This window comes from Ranitomeya variabilis, chromosome 1, assembly GCF_051348905.1.
Source record: "Ranitomeya variabilis isolate aRanVar5 chromosome 1, aRanVar5.hap1, whole genome shotgun sequence".
In the NCBI taxonomy this organism is placed as follows: domain Eukaryota; kingdom Metazoa; phylum Chordata; class Amphibia; order Anura; family Dendrobatidae; genus Ranitomeya; species Ranitomeya variabilis.
This window is the reverse complement of record NC_135232.1, coordinates 389,119,756-389,135,834: the sequence shown is the minus strand read 5'-3', so window position 1 is coordinate 389,135,834 and position 16,079 is coordinate 389,119,756. Positions and strand designations below refer to the sequence as shown.

Below are 16,079 nucleotides of genomic sequence, written 5' to 3'. Positions count from 1 at the left end.
ATCTGGTCCTCTCCTAGCTGGTGCCTTTCCCAGTAGCTTGCAGGAGGCCCTCCAGAAGCGAGAAGTAAACAGGACTCCTCTATCCGAGACAGTATGGAGTGGGAAACCATGGAGGCGGAAAATGTGTAGAATAAATTTCTCTGCAAGCACTGGAGCAGATTGAACACCCGGAGAGTGTAGTGACACGAGCCAACTTGGAAAATCGATTCACAACCACCCAGATGATGGCACACTCGATAGTGGAAGATCAGTGATGAAATCCATTGCAATATGCTGCCAGGGAGCAGATGGTACGGGCAAAAGGAAGTAGCCGAGCGGTCGGAAATTGTTTTGGTGTCTTGTTGTGGGCACAAGACAGACAGGCAGAGACGAAATCCGCGATATCCTTGCGCAGGGTCGGCCACCACTAATGTTGAGAAATGAGGAGAAGTGTTTTCTTCTGTCTGGCATGACCAGCCAACTTAGACGAGTGACCCCATAGAAGGACCCACTTCCTTTCTGCTCCAGAAACGTAAGTGTCTCCGGAGGGAGCCGAGACAAATCCAACGGAGTGACCATAATCATTTTGGAGGGCTCAATGATGTATTGAAGCTCCTATTCCTGGTCGGAAGATGTAGAGAGAGCGTCCGTCTTGACTTTCTTATCAGCTGTCTGGAAATGGAGAGTAAAGTTGAAGCGGGTGAAGAACAGAGACCACCTGAATTGTGGATTAAGCCACTGTGAAGAGTGCAGATAGGTTAGATTCTTGTGGGCAGTATAGATGACCACTGGATGCAGCGCTCCTTTGAGCAATTATCGCCACTCCTCCAGAACCAGTTTAATTGCTAACAGTTCTCAATCGCCTACCGAGTAGTTGCATTTTGGAGCTGAGAAGGTTATGGAAAAGATGCAGCCGGAAGGAGACTTCTGGATAAGAATGGCTCCGGCTCCTGAGGAAGAAGCATCTACTTCCAGGAAGGACTATTTATTATTGTCCACTCAATGCAGCATCGGAGCAGAGGAGAAGGCTGGTTTCAAAGACACAAAGGTGTTCTCTGCCATAGGAATCCATATCTTAGGGTTGGCCCACTTGTGGGTCAAGGCAGAAAGAAGGGCGGTCTGAGAGGAAAAAATGCAGGATGAACTAGCTTTAGTAGTGAAACCGCTGGATAGCTTGGAGTCCATCAGGACGAGGCCACTTCAAGACGGCAGCCACCTTCTCAGGATCCATTTTCAGGCCAGCCTCAGAGAAGATGTACTCAAGAAACGGAAGAGAAGTCTTCTCAATGATGCACTTTTCATTCTTGGCATACAGATGGTTCTTCCTTAATCTATGCAGAACCTTGCAAACATCCCTCCGCTGTGTGCACAGATCGGGAGAAAACGGCAAGATGTCATCTAGGTAAACTATCACACACGTGTAAAGGAGGTCCCAAAAGATGTTGTTCACCAGTTCTTGAAAGACTGCAGGGGCATTACAGAGTCCAAAGGGCATTACACGATACTCATAGTGGCCATCACTGGTATTAAAGGCCGTCTTCCATTCATCCCTCTAGCGTATTCGGATCAGATTGTATGCTCCCCGCAGGTCAAGTTTCATGAGGACTCTGGAACCTTTAAGACGATCAAACAGCTCTGAGATGAGGGGCAGAGGATACTTATTTTTTATCACTATTTGTTTGACACCCCTATAATCGATACAGGGTCAAAGTGACCTGTCATTTTTCTTAACAAAGACATCTGGATAAATCCTCTGGCTAGATTCTCTTTACTGTACTCAAAAGTGGTTCAAGTCTCAGCCTGAGACAGGGGGTAGATACAGCGTCGTGGAGGAGAGGAGCCAGGGAGGTCAATGGGATAGTCATATGTCCTATGAGGTGGTAATGTCTCAGCCTCCTTCCTGTCGAAGACGTCATCGTATGTCCAATAAGCAGCAGGCAAGCCAGATAACTTAGATGGAGACGCCGGGTGTCGAGCAGGACGAATGGGAACAAGGAAGTTTTTGTGGCATTCCTGTCCCCAACAGAGTACTTCTCCAAATTTCTAGTCCAAGACAGGCTCGTGTCTCAGCAACCATGGCAGACCTAGAAGCAGAGGGTGAGACAGACCTGACAGCACATAGAGAGGGATCTTCTCTGAGTATAGCCTACCCAAATTTCCACAGGCTTAGTAACGAAAAGAATGGTCTCGGAAAGAGGTTTACCATCCATCAATGAAACCAACAATGGATCCTGTAGACGTTGAATCGGGATTTTATACCGCTCTACAATAGCCTGTTGGATGAGATTACCTGCGGAACCGGAGTCCAGGTAGGCCGACTCAGCAAAATGAATGTTGCGACAGGAGACTGATGCCATCATAGTCAATGATAGAGCGGAGTGATTCTCACCCAGGGTAGCCTCTCAAACAGATCTAAGCTCTGGAGTTTCCGATTTCTCTGGGCAGGAAAGGTTACATGTTCAGGACTGCCACAATAAAAGAATTTTCCCTCTGCACAACGAGCTTCCTGACGATGCTTAGCCATCTTCATCTGGTGAAACTGCATAGACTCAAGGGGAGGTACTGAAGCTGAAGCTTGCTGAGTAATCGGCCTTTGGAAGGTTGGAGCTGGGTGCACAGATCTTCTTTCACGGGTCAACTCTTTGGAACACTACATAAACATGATGTCTGTCTGGGCTGCCAGGGACACCAGGTCATCCAAAGAGGTGGGTATATCAAAACCGGTCAGCTCGTCCTTGAATCACCCAGATAGGCCCTCCCAGAAGGTAGCTACCAGAGCCTCATTATTGTAGGGGAGTTGGGATGGCAGGGTACAAAAATGAACAGCGTACTGGCTCACTGTGAGGTTACCGTAGCGCAGCTCGATTAGGAAAGATGCTGTAGAAAAAGGACAGCCGGACTCATCGAAGACCTTACGGAAGGCTTCTAGAGAGGATTGGAGGTTTGACACAAGAGGGTCCCCTCTCTTCCATAGGGGATTTAGCAATGCTAGAGCTTCGCCAGGGAGATGGGACATGATGAAAGCAACTTTGGCCTGGTCGGAAACTAACTGATGAGCCAAGAGTTCAAAGTGCAGCATGCGCTGATTAATAAACCCCTGACCTAGGGCAGGGTCACCGCCATAGTGTGGAGGAGCTGACAGATGGGATCCAGAGCCGGGCAGATAGTTGGCAGGCTGTTCGGTAACGGCTGGGGTTGTCACAGCTTGCGTAGGTGCGAGCACGGCCAGAGTTGACATCTTATCAAGACGGCTGGTTACTGTCCACAAGTAGGAGAGAATTTTATCCTGCTGTTCTTTCTGGAGGGGGACCTCCTGGTATAGGTCAAAAATAGAGGACACCTGAGAGCCAGTGTATTCCATGGCATGTGCAAACTGTAACGGGAGTGATGGAACCACTATGTTGAGGAGAACCTGAAGGGGAGTGACTAGATCAGTACCTGACTTTTCCCTAAAGCCCCTGATGGTGGGGTTAGGCTTGGCTCCTAATGAATCCCAGGTGCTACTCCAGGACAGACCAAGAACGCATGACAGCTGCGTGAGACTGGCAGCTGGAACAGCCCAGAGGGTAAGAACAACTGATGCCAGCAGGCATACGAAGATGTGGACTGGTACGCCTGGCATGGCAAGTGCTGGGGGTCTGGCTGATACACAGGTTGGCACGGCAATTGCAGGCTGGTCCAGCTGATATACAGACTGGCACAGCTGGTGCAGGTGGGTCCTGCTGATACACAGGTTAGCACGGCAAGTGCAGGCAGGTCTGGCTGACATACACACTGGCACGGCAGGTGCTCTCAGACAGACACTAGCAAGAACTAGCAGACTGGGACTTGAGAGCTAGCAAGCATGTTTAGGAACAGACAAACAATGTTTCACAGGGACCACTATGCATGTGAAGGTGCCTTAAACAATAAGTGTCTCTCAGCCATTGGCTTGGGACACTTTAGGACTGTGCACACGGCCCCTTTAAGAAGTAGAGAGTGCGCACGCGCCCTAACACAGTGCCAGGGGATCTGAGCGCCATGCAAGCACTCCAGGCAGCAGACAAGGAAGGAGGAGGTCAGGGGGCACGGTGGTGAATGAGTTGGCATACCTGCCGAAGGGAGAGGGACAGTGTGCAGGGAAGCCGGCTGTCAGGACTCTGAACATTTTTTACCTTTTGTGCATTACTGCCCTTTTTCAAGATGGCGTCTTTGGTCTCATGTGCACTGTGTCTCCTGCTATAAAACTCCACCCCAGCCTTCAGTCTGTGCTAGAGTATTCTGCCTTGCATCCAGCTCCTGACCTCTGATTACTCTCTGGCTATACACCTGCTCCTGTGAACCTGTGTGGTGATCCTGCTACTCTGCTCTGAGTTCCTGCTGCATATGTAGCGCCCCCACCGCCGCAGGGCCGAGGGGTACCCGGTACCGGGCCTCTGAGTCTCTGTTCTGGGGTTGTCACGGTGGCTAGGCCCGATCCGTGACCCTGCCGAGGGGCGCACAGTCAGTGGTAGATATGATGGATAATGGTGGTGGTGCGGTGCAGTAAATAACGAGAACACCAGGTTGCAGTCTCTTTACCTCTTTACTGAAGATCTCTGGGTCCTCAGTCCAGAATACGGTTCAACAGGCTGCGCAAGTCCGGCCGGTCCGATGGCACCTCCAGAGTTCTCTTAACAGGTGGAAATCTGTGCCTTCCTTCTTGCGCTATGTGTTGCGGTCCTTCCCTGCTGTGCTTACGGAAAGTCCCCACAACTGTTGTGTCTGTTTCTTAAGTTCCCTCACAACTCGATTAGATGATGTTCTGCTAATCCTCCGTCCCTCCCTGATGTTACGGTTAGGACGGCACCCGTTTGACGGGTGGGCTCGGAGCTCTTCCGGGACCCTAGAGTCGCCCCTCTCCACAAGTTGCCCCCCAAAGACTGCATAGGTGATTTAAGTGAGACAGCCGGCCTGAGACTGACTGTCCTGCCGTAGGTTCGAAGTATTGCCTGAAGCTGTATATAGAAATACTTCCTTCGGCGTTCCGGCCACCGGTTGTTTGCGCCTCAGTAGGATGTTGCCTCGATCTTACAGCATGACCCCTACTGGTATTCTCCTTGTTGCTTTGATCTCGTTTCTCACTCAGCACAATCTATCTCGCTTCTAGTCCTTCCTTGGGCACCGCCGCTATACTGAGCAGGCACGGTCCCGTGACGTTCTCTCTGTTTGCCAAGCCTCTGTCAGGATCCCACCCCTGACAGAGACCCTACCGAATCTTCCCCTGCAACACCCTCTGCCACAAGGTGTTGCCTGGCTCCAACCCAGTCAGCTTTCTGTCTAACTTCCTGCCTGACCCCCAGTTTTACCAGTGTGTGGAGAGTGGCCTAGTAAATAGAACCCTTAGCTCCCCCTGGAGGCCCGGCGGTGAAATGTATTGGTGTCTGTGATACCTGCTCAGATGAACTCCTTCAGTGCCATCCGACGTACCATAGCTCCCCTTAGTGGCGGAGCCACAGTACTGCAACGACCAGGACTCTGGGGCGCTGCACTCCCCCCCCGGTTAAATCCAGTACTCCGGGACTGGGAAGAAAACAACAATACAGATTAGCAAAAAGACATACAATTTGTTGAGTGCAAATAACAATAAGTATACTTGAACAGAGCTTCCCTTTATGGGAGGTGAGGACACTTGAACGTTACAAACATGGTTAAATATCATAGCAACATGCTATAAGTAACTTTTCTTACCCAACCGGGTATTCTACTTAGTACAAATTCTTGAACAATAATTTAACATCGCCTTTAAGGACGTACACTCAATATCTGCAAAAGACCCTCTTATAATCACATTATAAGGCAATTTAACTTTTTCATTCTCCTTCTTTAAATCTGCAGGACCGCCTGTCCTAACGGCACCAGACCTACTGCCTCTCCTTTCTTACAGGACCGCTCCTTTCAGCCCGAGCCTTCTGTCTTTTCAACTACTATACACAGTATAGAACATAACATTACTTTCAATTTTAAGAGCACTGAGCCATCTCTATATGGCTCCTAGGAGGACTCAGGGTTTACCTTCTATCCTCATTTTCTATCAACGTTATCAACATTTTCTTAAAGCATTAACTTCCATCATTACTTTCTTACTAGCAACTATGCAGGACACTACGTCTACCCCTACGGGCCCACTGCATCTTTCTTCTAACTTTCACTTTCTTTCGGAAAACATTATCAGCATTCTTTTACAATTAACTAGTTCAATACATATAACTTTTACATGTAAACATTATCATTTTCTTTCAAGGCATCGTTATCACTTTACTGTTTTAAGGCAATATTACTCATAAGTACACAGATGGACATCCCCTTTAAGAGGGGACCAAGTCTTTATGAGGTAGCATATCTTCTCAGGCTACCGGTCCATACTCATCAAAGGCTCCGGTGCGGTATCTTCGCAAAGAGTCTCTCTTTAAGTAAAAGTAGGGAGCACCTTTAAGAAGGTGCAAACTATTTACAAAAAGTTTGTATCATGCACTGTTCATGATTGCGGCATTTCTTGATAACGTAGAAATAAAATAGGAAATAACCAAAAAGCAATAGGGATCCCGGGTCAACAAAGGGATCCCTTTAAGAGTTAACCCAGGACGGGTTTAGCAGCAAACAGTAGACAAACAGTTAAGCAAGGAACTATTTACATTCTCATGGTATCGAGGTTTATCTTCATAGTAAATCACAAGACATCAGCCGAAAGTGGGCACCTTTCGACTGTGCAGGCTTTGATCCTAGGTCAGCAGCTGATGCCGCACCAGTATCACTGGTGGATTTCCCTGGTGCAGTCAGGCCACCTGATGTCTGAACCCGAAGGCGGACTCTAGCCGCCAGCTCAGTCGCTGCAAGGAGACGTATGGCGGCTATATTGGTAAGATCTGTCACGTCCGGTTCCATCATGGTTGACGTAGCAGATGACGCTCTCCCAAGCTCACAGCGGTGCACGTTCCGGGCATACCACCCGTATGCATTCTGATGACGGGTGTAAGTCACCTGATCCCCCTTTTGCAATGGGTCACCACTTCGGCCACAGCAGGGAGTCTTCACGTTGCAACTGGCAACGAAGACGTCAGTTGGTAGCCCCGGTTCCTGTATGGAGCCCCATCCCCTCTTCGGGTGGAAGGCCAACACAGTGCCCCGCTTTACCATGTCCCTGTCATCACATGCAAGAGGCGATTGTTGTACCCTCGGTGGGTCGGTCAGCTCTGCCTCTTTTTGCCTTTTCCAATGTAGGATCAAGCATTGTTTGTATTGTTCCCAAGTAAGCACAGCAAGGGTGAATCCTTCCTCCCGAACTCCATCTGGCCCAGCCCGGGGGGTGTCCCACTGGAGGATCACCCCATCCGGGCCCACGTCGATGGGTTCTCCCATCCTAGTCGGCAGCGGTGGTACCAGCTTCCCCATCGCATCGGGGGGTAACACTACTAGCTCTGCCGAGAGGAGACGGCTTTTACTGGAGTGAGGGCCGGTCGCGGGAGCGGGACCGAGCGGGGGAGCAGGGGCGTCTTCCATACCTGCGCCTGATGTGATTCCACCGATGTCGATCCGGTCCATTAACGAGGATGCTGGAGTCGGCTGCAGCCCGGACCGCGGCTCCTCCAATGTGGTCCCCGGATGCGGCTCCGCCCACCATGGTTCCTCCTCCGCTGGCTCTGAGGACGGGATGGGTAGACTCAGTTCCGCAGCCGGTTCCGAGGAATTCAGATCCGTCCGCTGCGGTGGACGTAGGTCCGCCTCTGGTGGATGAGGGCAAGCCGGGATTGCTCCCCCCTCGTTCAGGCACCTGCTGCTCATCATCGCTGTCTGATAGTCGGTGGCAGTGCATGCACCTGGCTCCGCCATTTCTCCGGGGTCGAGCTTCTCCGTCACCCGCTTCCCGCCGTTGCAAATCAAGGGGTGGTCCTCTGCTTTGAGGCAGGTCCTCGCTTTGCAGTAAGAGGCGCAGGGGGCGGTCGCCGCTTCTGGCGCCACTTTGGTAGTCTCCTCCCATGGCACGCCCTCCTTCTTCTTTGGTGTAGCAATGGCGGCGATTTTGGCGGGAACTTCTGGCGGCAAACGGCAATACACAGTCTCTCAATAAAGCACAGTCCAAGCACAATAAATCACAGTCCCAAGGCACACATGACCTGATTCATCAGGCTTAAGTAGATCCTGTTCGTGACGCCAAGTTGTAGCGCCCCCACCGCCGCAGGGCCGAGGGGTACCCGGTACCGGGCCTCTGAGTCTCTGTTCTGGGGTTGTCACGGTGGCTAGGCCCGATCCGTGACCCTGCCGAGGGGCGCACAGTCAGTGGTAGATATGATGGATAATGGTGGTGGTGCGGTGCAGTAAATAACGAGGACACCAGGTTGCAGTCTCTTTACCTCTTTACTGAAGATCTCTGGGTCCTCAGTCCAGAATACGGTTCAACAGGCTGCGCAAGTCCGGCCGGTCCGATGGCACCTCCAGAGTTCTCTTAACAGGTGGAAATCTGTGCCTTCCTTCTTGCGCTATGTGTTGCGGTCCTTCCCTGCTGTGCTTACGGAAAGTCCCCACAACTGTTGTGTCTGTTTCTTAAGTTCCCTCACAACTCGATTAGATGATGTTCTGCTAATCCTCCGTCCCTCCCTGATGTTACGGTTAGGATGGCACCCGTTTGACGGGTAGGCTCGGAGCTCTTCCGGGACCCTAGAGTCGCCCCTCTCCACAAGTTGCCCCCCAAAGACTGCATAGGTGATTTAAGTGAGACAGCCCGCCTGAGACTGACTGTCCTGCCGTAGGTTCGAAGTATTGCCTGAAGCTGTATATAGAAATACTTCCTTCGGCGTTCCGGCCACCGGTTGTTTGCGCCTCAGTAGGATGTTGCCTCGATCTTACAGCACGACCCCTACTGGTATTCTCCTTGTTTCTTTGATCTCGTTTCTCACTCAGCACAATCTATCTCGCTTCTAGTCCTTCCTTGGGCACCGCCGCTATACTGAGCAGGCACGGTCCCGTGACGTTCTCTCTGTTTGCCAAGCCTCTGTCAGGATCCCACCCCTGACAGAGACCCTACCGAATCTTCCCCTGCAACACCCTCTGCCCCAAGGTGTTGCCTGGCTCCAACCCAGTCAGCTTTCTGTCTAACTTCCTGCCTGACCCCCAGTTTTACCAGTGTGTGGAGAGTGGCCTAGTAAATAGAACCCTTAGCTCCCCCTGGAGGCCCGGCGGTGAAATGTATTGGTGTCTGTGATACTTGCTCAGATGAACTCCTTCAGTGCCATCCGACGTACCATAGCTCCCCTTAGTGGCGGAGCCACAGTACTGCAACGACCAGGACTCTGGGGCGCTGCACATACACAAGTTTCCAGTAATCCTCCTTCATCTGCTGTTTGTGTTTACTTCCATCTGCATTTGCTGGTTATGTAAGCTGTTGCTGCTTTGCAATAGCCGGAGACTATTAACCAGGCCTCCCTGGTTGAGCTAAGATATGATTTGAACTGCCTAATAACCATATCTATCTGTGCCTGGACTAAGACAAGGATTTATTCGTGTCAAGTATCCTCAAGAATAACTGTGCTTCATAGACTTTCTGCTTGATTGCATTTTCCTCTGAAGTTTCTATAGACTGATAAAGCTGCGTTTATTATTTGCACCAAGTGTTGTGGACTTGAGTTTCTCTCTGCACCTGTTTGAATCACCGTGTGATAATATAGACTTTACCACTTATAAAACTGTGTCCTGTAGTTGTCTTGTTCCACGCAAAAAGTCTCCTGAGTTATTCCCTATAATTATTACACCGGCACTACAGTTAAGCTAAGATGGCAGCTGCTCATAAGAAGCATGAAAAAGCTGTGCTGATCCATTTGTGTGAGGAGTGAGGTCTTGATGGGACAGAGAAAGAGAAAGATATATTGATCTGTAACCTTGGTTGAGGACAATGCCAGACACCGACACAATGTGGCCCCAGGGCCCAGGACCAGTGTAGCACCAGGATACCCAGTTGGGGAACTGGTTCAGAACTGTCTGACAAGAGGGGGCCGTCAGCAAAGTTAGCTCCCAGAGTGGAATGAACACTTGCTTGCCACAGAATCTACAGCAAATGGAAGGATGTGACCCTCAATTCAGCTTGTGCTACAAGAATGCCAAGCAGAGCGGAAATTTGCAGAGCGCCAAGCCAAGAGAGATGCTGCAGAATGAAAATGAGAAGCTGCCGAGCGACAAGTCAAGCAAGAGGCTGCAGAGAAACAAGCCTAGAGAAACACTGCATAACAATAGCGAGAGGTTGCAGAGCGACAAGCTGAGCTAGAGGCGCGGGATCATCTGGAGTTAGTCTGATTTCAGATGCAGCGATCTGCTCCACTGAGCAGTGATACTGTCAACACCTATAAACCTGATCCCGAGCATTCTCTTGTCATGGAAAAGGACCGGGATCTGGACACAATTTTTAGGGCATTCGAAAAGGCCTGTAGACAGTACCAGTTGCCGAATGACCAGTGGGCTTGATACTTAACCCCAGGTCTATGAGGCAAATCACTGGAGGTGTTCTCTGCTTTCCCTCGAAACTAAGATGGAGACTATGAGGCCATGAAACAGGCCCTGATAAGGATATATCAACTGACCCCTGAAGTGTACCAAAAAGAGTTCAGGTCCCTCCAACGTAGACTTAACGACAGCTACGGTGAGCTAGTGGATGGGCTTAGTCCCTAAACCCACTGCTCGAAAAGGGTTCCATCTATTGCCACCTTTGTGAAATGGAAGGACCTGATGGTGAAGGGTTAATTTCTGCATCCTTGCCTTGCGGAGGTGCGGCAGTTCGTGATGGACCGGGAGCCAAAAGAGGCAGCCACGGCAGCACAGATCGATCGTCGATACCTATGCGGCTAATCATACACCTGAGCCAACTGGAAAGTGGGTAAGCCTAGGCGTGTCCACGGTGATAGTTTTATTATAAAGCCAGGAAAATGTCAAATAGGCATGACGGAGCTGCAGTATCTTGGTCACCGAGTGGGTGGTGGAACTCTGAAGTCTGAGCCTGGGAAGGTCGATGCTACAGCTTCTTGACCTACCACGATCCAGAAGCAGGTGATGTCCTTCTTGTCAGGGGCATAACGACCTCGGTCACAGACGTCGTGACCAGGCCAGTGCGGGTGGGGGTCCATGCAGGTAAGCTGTCCACCGACGCCAGCATCCCATTGACCAGCTGAATCTGAGATCTACTTTTATCAGATAATCATTGTTCAGTGCTGGAAGATACAGCTTGCTGTAGGATTGTTCCATTTTCCTAATTGGAGTTCTTCCCTCTAAAGAAGATTTGCGCTATTCAGAGTCTGAATAATTATGGCCATGTGATATTTCAGTTTTTCTTTTTTAATAAATTTGTAATAATTACTACATTTCTGGTTTTTTTCATTCAAGATGTGGTGCAGAGTGTACATTAATGAGAAAAAAATGAACCTTTTTGAATTTACCAAATGTCTGCAATGAAACAGAGTGAAAAATTTAAAGGGGTTTGGATACTTTCCGTACCCACTGTGTAAATACGGTATGCTCATGGGCGAGAGAGGACCATAGCGAAAGCGATCATGGCCACATCCATCAATGGTCAATAAATTTTGTGATTGTCCTTACGATTAGAGGTAGCGGAGTGCTGGTACCTGACAAACGTTTATCCAGAAATTGACACTAAGTAAAATGTGTAATGTTTTCTGTTTATTTCCTTGTAGGCGGACTGGACTTCCAGATAGTGGATTTGGAGCTGTTTTGCCACATCATAATAAACATCACAACAAAATGTAAGTGATTAAAATGTAAGAAAAATAATTAAATGGATTTACCATCTATGCCTTTTTTAACTCCATTAGCTTGCTGTTTATAAGAATAATGAAATCGGCTATACTCCCCAGCCCCAGCTCTCCACTGCTGCTCTATGTTTTCTTAACAGGCTGCAGGGGTAACATCACAACTACAGCACACTTGACCACTGCAGCCAATTACTAAACTTAAAGGCGTGTGCCGTCTATATCAGGTGAGTGATTGGCTGTAGATATCACATGTACTGTAATTATGACATCACATGGGTGAATAGTAGCTGATTTTGTTACTTTTATTATTTTAAATGGAAAAATAAAAAAATTGACACTTAAAAAAAAAAAATTGGAAAAATGAAAGCGCAAAAACAAAATAGTGGCAGCATTATTCCTTTTACCTTATAATAGTAAAAGTAATCAAGCAATTAAGTAATGTGTATGATCATAACCTCAACTACACATTCACTAGGTTAATGTCTGCTAACTTAGTGAAAATGTAGAGAAAAGTAGAAAAGATCCAGCATCCAAATTTTTCATAAAGTAGAAAACTTTATTAAAATATTTTAAGATCCATAAGAAATAAAAATTGCAGCCATGTGCATAGGGTTAGATGTATGAGCAAACGCATTTCAGATTGAAATCCTTAATCATTGCATGCATATACTTAAACTTTACTGGTAATTAAAATGGGAGAACCCCCAAAGAAATTACATAAGGTCCCCCTATATTTAATCACCAGCAAAGGCTAGGCAGACAGCTGTGGGCTGATATTAATAGCCTAGGAAGGGGCCATGGATATTGCCCCTCGTCTTGGCTAAAAACATCTGCTCTCAGCCACCCCAGCAAAAGGCGCATATATAAGATACTCAAATTCTTGCACTTAGCTTCACTCTTCCCACTTGCCCTGTAGCGGTAGCAAGTGTTGTGATAGTTGGGGGGGCATGGATGTTACCTTTCTTTTGTCAGGTGACATCAAGCCCACAGGATGCGCCATTTCTGGGGTGGCTGAGAGCTGATGTTTTTAGTCTCGGAGGGGGCCACTATCCTTGGCCCCTCCTATGCTATTAGTATCACCTTGCAGCTGTCTGCTTAGCCTTTGTTGGTTATTACATATAGGGGGACCCTATGTCATTTTTTTTGGGGGGTCCCCCATTTTAATAACCGGTAAAGGCTAAGTATACAGCTGTGAGCTAATATTAATAGCCTTGGAAGCCCCCTTCCACAGCTGTCCGCTTTCCCTCTGTTATGAAAATTAAGCAGGAGCCCATGCCATTTTTTTCAGAAAATAGTATATTTAGTAATAAAATACATGTACAGTAAGCTACACAAGCACTGTACTAATTATATTTGTGACTGATATCTTTATATCTATCTATTCTATGTGTATAGATCTATTCTATCTTTTCTATTCTGTCAGGTCTTGCTGTGATTTTACTGTATGCGGCATATGAATTGCCGGCTTTTCAAAGGACGTCGGTGTGTAAAAATCGAACAGCACTCTAATGGTCCGAGTGCTGTGGGATTTTTTTTCTCTCTCACCCATTGACTTCTATTGCGAGATGCGATCCAATTTCTGATTACAATCACAGCATGCTGCAATTTTTTTCCAGTCCGATCTTGATCTGGGCTGGAAAAAAAAATCGCAGATGAACACACAATGATAGAATAACATTGGTCCAAATGCAATAAGATTTATAATCTGATTGCATTAGTCAGATTTGATCGCAAGTGGGAATGAGCCCATATGCTGAAGTTCAAAGGAGACTGAGATTTAAACTATATAGTGTGGTACTGTGCTATTGCAGTATGTACTGTAACTGATAGGACGATAGCAGTTTAACCCCTTTCCGACATCAGGCTTAATAGTACGCCGATGTTGGACTCCTCCTGTTGGGTGTGGGCTCCGGTGCTGTGCCTGCAACAACCACGGGTGGAATCGCGATCCACCCGCGGCTGTTAACTAGTTAAATGCCGCTGTCAATTTCTGACAGCGGCATTTACAGTGGGGCAAAAAAGTATTTAGTCAGTCAGCAATAGTGCAAGTTCCACCACTTAAAAAGATGAGAGGCGTCTGTAATTTACATCATAGGTAGACCTCAACTATGGGAGACAAACTGAGAAAAAAAAATTATTTATTTATAAATTTATTTGCATATTATGGTGGAAAATAAGTATTTGGTCAGAAACAAAATTTCATCTCAATACTTTGTAATATATCCTTTGTTGGCAATGACAGAGGTCAAACGTTTTCTGTAAGTCTTCACAAGGTTGCCACACACTGTTGTTGGTATGTTGGCCCATTCCTCCATGCAGATCTCCTCTAGAGCAGTGATGTTTTTGGCTTTTCGCATGGCAACACGGACTTTCAACTCCCTCCAAAGGTTTTCTATAGGGTTGAGATCTGGAGACTGGCTAGGCCACTCCAGGACCTTGAAATGCTTCTTACGAAGCCACTCCTTCGTTGCCCTGGCGGTGTGCTTTGGATCATTGTCATGTTGAAAGACCCAGCCACGTTTCATCTTCAATGCCCTTGCTGATGGAAGGAGGTTTGCACTCAAAATCTCACGATACATGGCCCCATTCATTCTTTCATGTACCCGGATCAGTCGTCCTGGCCCCTTTGCAGAGAAACAGCCCCAAAGCATGATGTTTCCACCACCATGCTTTACAGTAGGTATGGTGTTTGATGGATGCAACTCAGTATTCTTTTTCCTACAAACACGACAAGTTGTGTTTCTACCAAACAGTTCCAGTTTGGTTTCATCAGACCATAGGACATTCTCCCAAAACTCCTCTGGATCATCCAAATGCTCTCTAGCAAACTTCAGACGGGCCCGGACATGTACTGGCTTAAGCAGTGGGACACGTCTGGCACTGCAGGATCTGAGTCCATGGTGGCGTAGTGTGTTACTTATGGTAGGCCTTGTTACATTGGTCCCAGCTCTCTGCAGTTCATTCACTAGGTCCCCCCACGTGGTTCTGGGATTTTTGCTCACCGTTCTTGTGATCATTCTGACCCCACAGGGTGGGATTTTGCGTGGAGCCCCAGATCGAGGGAGATTATCAGTGGTCTTGTATGTCTTCCATTTTCTAATTATTGCTCCCACTGTTGATTTCTTCACTCCAAGCTGGTTGGCTATTGCAGATTCAGTCTTCCCAGCCTGGTGCAGGGCTACAATTTTGTTTCTGGTGTCCTTTGACAGCTCTTTGGTCTTCACCATTGTGGAGTTTGGAGTCAGACTGTTTGAGGGTGTGCACAGGTGTCTTTTTATACTGATAACAAGTTTAAACAGGTGCCATTACTACAGGTAATGAGTGGAGGAAAGACGAGACTCTTAAAGAAGAAGTTACAGGTCTATGAGAGCCAGAAATCTTGATTGTTTGTTTCTGACCAAATACTTATTTTCCACCATAATATGCAAATAAAATGATAAAAAAACAGACAATGTAATTTTCTGGATTTTTTTTTCTCAGTTTGTCTCCCATAGTTGAGGTCTACCTATGATGTAAATTACAGACGCCTCTCATCTTTTTAAGTGGTGGAACTTGCACTATTGCTGACTGACTAAATACTTTTTTGCCCCACTGTAACTTGCACTTCTGACAAGCGCGTCAGAAATTCTGCCCATCGGTGACCCCGTCATGTGATTGCAGGTCACCGATGGGTTGGCATGACAACCAGAGGTCTCCTGCAGACCTCTATGGTTGTCATAGCCAGATTGCTATGAGTGCCTCCCGGTGGTCGGCGCTCATAGCAAGTGAGCATTTCTGCTACATACAGGCGATCTGATCCTGTATGCTACATACCCGATCGGACAACTGCAGCTTCTAGTCTCCCATAGAGACTATTGAAGCATGCAAAAAGTAAAAAAAAATATATAAAATTTCAAATCACCCCCCTTTCGCCCCATTCAAAATAAAACAATAAAAAAATAAAATATACACATATTTGGTATCGCTGCATTCAGAATTGCCCGATCTATCAGTATAAAAAAAGAATTAACCCGATCGTTAAACATCGTAACGAGAAAAAAGTAAAAACGCCAGAATTACTTTATTTGATCGCCGCAACAATGCATTAAAATGCAATAACGGGCGATTGAAAGATCGTATCTGCACTAAAATGGTATGATTAAAAACGTCAGCTCGGCACGCAAAAAATAAGCCCTCATCCAACCCGAGATCACGAAAAATGGAGACGCTACGGGTATCGGAAAATGGTGCAATTTTTTTTTCCGATACAAACTTTGAAATTTTTTTTTCACCACTTAAATAAAAAAGAACCTAGACATGTTTGGGGTCTATGAACTTATAATGACCTGGAAA

General features: G+C 47.4%; 1 protein-coding gene across 3 annotated transcripts in view; it reads left to right on the top strand.

Moving 5' to 3' along the window:
- The window catches only part of CFAP95 (cilia and flagella associated protein 95), a 101,675-nt gene that overhangs the window by 26,586 nt on the left and 59,010 nt on the right, over positions 1 to 16,079 (top strand). For all 3 annotated transcript variants that reach the window (XM_077249070.1, XM_077249069.1, XM_077249071.1), the window contains exon 4: positions 11,670 to 11,738. In XM_077249070.1, the coding sequence (XP_077105185.1) occupies positions 11,670 to 11,738 (69 nt within the window). The remainder of the gene's footprint in view (positions 1 to 11,669; positions 11,739 to 16,079) is intronic.